The following is a 7,500-nucleotide window of genomic DNA, read 5'->3' as shown; positions in this document are numbered from 1 at the left end:
CCTTCACTCCATCCATCCACGCAAACCTTGGCCTTCCTCTTGTACTTCTCCCATCAACTCTTGCATTCATCACCTTCTTTAGCAGACAGCTATTTTCCATTCTCTCAACATGGCCAAACCACCTCAACACATTCATATCCACTCTAGCTGCTAACTCATTTCTTACACCCGTTCTCACCCTCGCTACTTCGTTCCTAACCCTATCTACTCGAGATACACCAGCCATACTCCTTAGACACTTCATCTCAAACACATTCAATTTCTGTCTCTCCGTCACTTTCATTCCCCACAACTCCAATCCATACATCACAGTTGGTACAATCACTTTCTCAAACAGAACTTTCCTTACATTCATGCCCAACCTTCTATTGTTTACTACTCCCTTAACTGCCCCCAACACTTTGCATCCTTCATTCACTCTCTGACATACATCTGCTTCCACTCCACCATTTGCTGCAACAACAGACCCCAAGTACTTAAACTGATCCACTTCCTTAAGTAACTCTCCATTCAACATGACATTCAGCCTCGCACTGCCTTTCCTTCTCGTACATCTCATAACCTTACTCTTACGCACATTAACTCTCAACTCCCTACTTTCACACACTCTTCCAAATTCTGTCACTAATCAGCCAAGCTTCTCTTCTGCGTTCGCAACCAGTACAGTATCATCCGCAAACAACAACTGATTTACCTCCCATTCATGGTCATTCTCGTCTACCAGTTTCAACCCTCGTCAAAGCACTCGAGCATTCACCTCTCTAACCACTCCATCAACATAAAAGTTAAACAACCACGGCGACATCACACTTCCCTGTCTCAGCCCCACTCTCACCGGAAACCAATCGCTCATTTCATTTCCTATCCTAACACATGCTTTATTACCTTTGTAGAAACTTTTCACTGCTTGCAACAACCTTCCACCAAATCCATATAACCTCATCACATTCCATATTGCTTCCCTATCAACTCTATCATATGCTTTCTCCAGATCCATAAACGCAACATACACCTCCTTACCTTTTGCTGAATATTTCTTGCATATCTGCCTAACTGTAAAAATCTGATTCATACAACCCCTACCTCTTCTAAAACTACCCTGTACTTCTAAGATTGCATTCTCTGTTTTATCCTTAATCCTATTAATCATTACTCTACCATACACTTTTCCAACTTTTCCGAACTCTTGTGTTGATTCCAGCACAAATTTTGTTTAATCAATGTTAATTTTTTCTTTATTTGCTTTTATTACATCACGTAGTTAAGAGTACCTGTTTTGAATTGCTAAAATGAACTCTATCATACTTTTCTCTTATTACAGGAGTGTTTATTTTCTTTCTTGGCATTATTTTTTTCTTTCTTTCCTTAGATCTAGACAAGTTTTACTTCTCGCACTTCTAAGGTGGCTTGCCTTTAATTTGTCTAACAGTGTTAAATCTTTAACTGAATTGACTTTTTCACTGGGAATGAAATCTATTTCGTTTTTCTTTTCTATACTTAGACTTCTCCATGTCCATTTCCTATGTTAATTTTTATAAAGAAAAAAGTGCTCATGATTATTAGATTGTTTCAAAGCAAATTTTACAAGCATGCCTCCTATGATTTTTCTTTTCCTATCTCCAAATTTGCCTACAGCTGATTACCTTCACTTCTTTTGACCTACTTTACATAGTCACCCAAAACATATCTGTAGATCGTCATAAAAAAAGTTTTTACAAACCTTGATTCTTTATGACCATTGCAGTATTATCAAATCTCTGTTTGTGAGGTTCTCATTTTCATACATTATATCCATAGCTTGAAACCAATGAAAAATGACATAATTATAATTTTCTTTTAAACATTAGATAGTTGTCTTCTATAAACTAGAAATTAGAGGAAATTAGAAATATAAACGCCGTTAAAAATTTAAAGATGAAATTGGAACTGGAAAAACCAATGATAGCCTAGATGTAATAAATCGTAAGTTGAAGCATAATAGGATTAGAAAACTGATAGCCCTAACTTCATCAATATTAGGAATGAATTTATAGCAAATATAATTATTAACATCACCAGTATGACTATGGTTAAATTTATCTAGTATGATAGTCCTTGTGTACAAATTGTAATTGGTCACATAAAAATCGCCAAAATGAATTATTTTGCGGATTATACAATCAGCTGTCAGATGCTACAAAATCGCATCTAATGGTGTATCTTCGTCAAAAAAATTCTGGCGAAGGGCCCTCAGACACCCCGTCGTCATTGACTTCTCAAACGTAGCAACCCCCACCCCCACCCTAAAAGACGCTCCTACGTCCCTGATATATATATATATATATATATATATATATATATATATATATATATATATATATATATATATATATGTATATATATATATATATATATATATATATACATATATATATATATATATATATATATATATATGTATATATATATATATATATATATATATATATACATATATATATATATATATATATATATATATGTACATATATATATATATATATATATGTATACATATATATATATATATATATATATATATATAATCATCATCATCATCATCATCAGCCATTACTAGTCTACTGCAGAACAGAGGCCTCAGACATGTCTTTTCACTTGCGTCTGTTCTAAGACAGTTTACACCCATTCTTTCTTAGTTCGTCAATTAATCGTCTTCCCTTCTTTCCCTTGCTTATACTGCAATCTCTAGAGACCCATTCTCTTATTCTTGATGTCCATCTATTATCTGTCACTCAAATTATATATCCTGTTTATGTCCATTTCCTTTCTCTTACATATTGCTAGAATATCCTCTATTCTAGTGTGGTCTCATATTCATGTTGCTCCATCTCTGTCTCTTAGTGCTATTCCATTACTATTTTTCCATAGCTCTTTGAGTTGTAACTAGTTATGTTCTAAGGCTTTAGCAACGCCTCAAGTTTCTGGTGTATAAGTTAAAAGTGGTAGGACCATCTGATTGAATAATTTACATTATAGAGAAAGCGGCATTTTACTTTTCATAATATCATTCTGTTTGCCAAAAGCTTTCCAGCCCATGCTTATCCTTCCCTTAATTTCAGTCTCATGTCCTGGTGAAACACTTACTCTCTGTCCTAAATAATCGTACTCATTAACAATCTCTAGAAGTTAGTCCATAATTCTTATTTGTTGTCTGGATTTCCATTGAACATTATCCTGATTTTGATCATATTCATTATCAGTCCTACATGTCTGCTTTGTCTATTAAAATCTTCAATCATATCTTGAAATTCCTCCCATGATTTATATGCAAGTATTAAGTTGTTAAGGTATTCACTATTATTAATGATTCCTACATTATTCCAATTTAAATTATCAAGAACTTCTAGGCTTGTTGATAATTTAGGAGAGATGTGTTTTCCGTTTTACTCCTTTCTCGATAGGAATTTTCTATCTATCTTTATATAGATTTAGGATATTTTTACTATCTTAAGTATTCTAACATAAGATTCATCTATTCCTTGTCTTCGAAGGGCTTTAGTTACTGCTGAAATTTTGATAGAATCAAAAGCTTTCTCATTGTCTATAAATGTCATACATAATTGTTTGTCATACTCTCTTGATTTTTCCATTAGCTGCCTTCTCTTTTGAAATCGGTCCCTACAAAAAACTACACACGAGCATACAGACAACATTTGGTGGGTTGCTTCACAGTTTTTATGGAGGAAATTTAAGCCATTGAATAGAAAATTAATTAGTATAATTAAAAGGGATAAAATAGAGATAAATAAGTTAAAGTCTAGCAGTTTTTCTATTCGGCCTAAGATGATGTTTGCAATATATTTCGGAGAGTAAACTTATTGGGCGGAAATTTATCAAGTCTTTTGTGTCTCCATTTCCGTGAACCAGTGTAATGATAAAGTTTTTCCAAGATGTAGGTATAAAGCTTTCTTGCAGACATTTTGTGTAAAGTTAAGCAAGTTTTACTACTATGAAATCTCCTTCTATTATTACATCAATTGCTAGGCCATTTTTTTACGCTGCTTTGCCTCTTTTGATGTCTTTTAATGTTTTCTTTACTTCTCCTACTGGTACATTTGGTATAGGCTCAGGTGTTTCATTGTTCCTATTTGTAGTGTTACTTCTTGTATCGCTATTTTGTATCATTGCATAGAAATCATTTAAAATTTTCATCACTCAGTCTCTACTATTCATAATATTAGTTGGCCCCCTGTTCTAAGTCTTCTTTTCATCAATTTGCTATTCCCCTCTCCAGCGCTTCCTCAATTTATACACAGAAACGCATATATATATATATATATATATATATATATATATATATATATATATATATATATATATATATATATATGTGTGTGTGTGTGTGTGTGTGTGTGTGTGTGCATGTATGTATGTTTGCATAGCTGCAAGCATGGTGAGAGCAAAAGACAGAATCAACAGCTTTCCCTGCATCACTGATAGATGTTTCCCTCTGTAAGACGTAATACCTGAAAATAGAACCCATCTTACACACACACACACACACACTCTCTCTCTCTCTCTCTCTCTCTCTCTCTCTCTCTCTCTCTCTCTCTCTCTCTCTCTCTCTCTTCGCTAGACATTCGACGATGAAGACGACAAACCGGTCTTCCCCAGGCCTATCTGGCACACCAATTCCATCCCAGTGGTCACCGCCAAGAGATGGATTAGCTTTGTGATATCACAATCTAACTCTCACTCCCCTTTGCTCTATAAACTAATATTGCAATGCTACGGATTGTTCGAAGAGCACGAGGCCGTGATGGTACAAGACCAGCTTAATCTAAAACAGCAACAGCCTTTGTAATAAATTGTACGCTGTCTATGAGTAGAGTATGATATATGCGAAACGGTCTAAACAAATGGATGTTGGGCAATCATAAAGCAATTATAAAAATCGAATTAGAAACAAGCTTCAGTTAAAAGGTAATTCCCTTTGATAACAATGCATTAAGAGAGGGTCTCCTATGTAATTATTATAGTTTTATTATTACTGCCAATATATTTTCTCATTGACTGCTTGTTTCTCTGATTACAGAAAAATAAAATGCGTAGATATTTTAGACCATTTTACAAAAGGGGGGCCCAGAGACAAACAGCATATTGTTATGTTTTTAGATATGTGTGGATCTTGATTACATACATTTCTATAACTGTTAGGTGTGGACAACTAGGCCTTCTAATACTATTAATGTTATATTATTTCTTATACGGCGCGCAAATAGTTCCTAGAAAAGACCCAAAACTTCAATGCAGGTCATACAGCCATTTTTTTTAATTCTGATATATTTCATTATCTCTAATATGTAGTAATAATAATAAAAGAAAATTCACATGTCAAGCTATTATTGAGAATCGAACGTAGAGTGCTGTCAAACAATTTCAAATTAGTTTCCAGCCCACTAAAGATTCAACAAACTAGTTAAATAAAACTGCATAAAACAGGCACTTAAAATAAATCAAATTTACCTACAAACAAAAGAGAAAATTTTTTTGATGTTTGTTTTCATGCAAGGAAACTCAAACCCAATCCAGAAGAAGGCCTTGATACAAAGGCTATGATCAACAAAAGGCATAAGAACAACGCGCTTAAGCGTGACACTTTCCATGACCCAGCTTCCATGACGTGCAACACATTCCATAAATAAACCAGACGCCATTGAAAAAGGATATTAGCGTTCACAAATATTTACATTGAACAATAATTTTTGTAGAAGTATTTGTAATAGGCTGCTATACATTTAGCTACTATCATTAAAAGGAATTAGTTTAGTGAAGTATTAAGTACCATTACTAGACTCTCGTGGGGATCGTAGAGGGATTAATTTCTTAAGTAATATGCAAAGTCTGGAGCTAGATAGAGTCTCAGAAGATGGAAAACCAAGTAGGGTAAGGCCAAAGAAACGGATGAAAAGCAGAAGGCAGAGAGCAATGTAGCTGTCGCCTAAAGAAAGTAGGATTTGACTAGAAAAAATGTAGATTTGTGAATCACTATAGAAACAATCAAACAGTAACCTGGAGTTAATTTAGATTTTCTCAATTACTTCAATAAAGAAAAAAATTGTCGAAGTCTTTCCCGTAAACTTTTGGTAGCGTCTTTGAATTGCAGTTCTTTTTGTCCTTGCAATTGCGAGTTTTAAGGGTGACCTTAAAATACAACGAAAAGTATTAATATCTCAGTTTAACTGCTTGGAAATCCTTCATCTTGGTGTACGTCATTCGAACAAACACAAAATATAAGTGCTGTGTCTTCGTGAATAGAAGTATACGTGTGTAAAAATATATCCGCAGATAATAGAGAGAGAAAAGGAAAGGTTGGAAGGTAATACAAATATAAGTTGAAAAAGGTTATTCAAGAGAAAGTGAATGAAATGGAATAAATAAACAAAGACAAACGCCTTATATATAAATGTCAAAGCCTGTAATTGATCGCATACATAAATGTGAGCACATAAATAAGATCCATGATTTATCTCTCTCTCTCTCTCTCTCTCTCTCTCTCTCTCTCTCTCTCTCTCTCTCTCTCTCAATCAGAAACTCTAGTGAAACACACATGAAGGCGTAAACACACACATACATACATACATACATACATACATATATATATATATATATATATATATATATATATATACTGTATATATATATAGATATATATATATATATATATATATATATATATATATATATATATATATATATATATATATATATATATATATATGTATATATATATATATATATATATATATATATATATATATATATATATATATATATATATACATATATATATATATATATATATATATATATATATATATATGAACGTAGACACTTCAAAGGAGAAATTCGCATTGTGCAATACCTGTTGATCGAATACCGGTGGGTTATCGTTAATGTCCTCGACGATGACCTTGAAGGAACAGGAATCCTGGTGCGCCCCAGAACTACCGTCACTCGCCACCACCGTCAGGTAAAACTCCTTGTCCTCCTTGTCTCGATCAAGGCGCTGAAAGTGGAAAGCAAGACATATTGGTGTTTATTTGTTATGTTGCTTGCTTAAAGGAATGATCGAAGGTCCCACGCGCTTCTTTTGTAAGAATAGGCTTTCATCACCCATGGAAACTATTTCTTTGACTTGCACTTTCATTATGATAATTGGGTTTCCCTAAGCAAAGTTTTATCTCTATTTTATTATCCTTACTACCCAATGTTTAATGTTAAAGTTCTTACAAAGATTAATATAGGCATGTGTTATTTAGAATTGATTGTGAATAAAAACAAAATAGGAACCATATCAAAATTCTGCGGTCAAGCAAAAAACTGAATCTGAAAGAGACCGAGGATCCCCAATTATAGATTCCTATAGATAGAAGAAACAAAACATTTGTATTATCTACTCACTTTGGTCGTAGATATTTGTCCATGTTGATTGGAAGACTGAATGGTGAACCTTCCAAA

At 33.4% G+C, this 7,500-nt stretch overlaps 1 protein-coding gene across 1 annotated transcript in view; it reads right to left on the bottom strand.

Moving 5' to 3' along the window:
* The window catches only part of LOC137642642 (DE-cadherin-like), a 148,963-nt gene that overhangs the window by 126,175 nt on the left and 15,288 nt on the right, over nt 1-7,500 (bottom strand). Inside the window, exons 4-5 of the mRNA XM_068375394.1 lie at nt 7,444-7,500; nt 6,905-7,048 (exon numbers count right to left, since the gene is read on the bottom strand). The exon at nt 7,444-7,500 is cut by the window's right edge and continues 63 nt beyond it. Of these exons, the coding sequence (XP_068231495.1) occupies nt 6,905-7,048; nt 7,444-7,500 (201 nt within the window). The remainder of the gene's footprint in view (nt 1-6,904; nt 7,049-7,443) is intronic.

Source organism: Palaemon carinicauda, chromosome 6 (assembly GCF_036898095.1).
Source record: "Palaemon carinicauda isolate YSFRI2023 chromosome 6, ASM3689809v2, whole genome shotgun sequence".
Classification (NCBI taxonomy): domain Eukaryota; kingdom Metazoa; phylum Arthropoda; class Malacostraca; order Decapoda; family Palaemonidae; genus Palaemon; species Palaemon carinicauda.
Note: the sequence above shows the minus strand (reverse complement) of the source record. Positions and strands in the feature narration are given on the sequence as shown.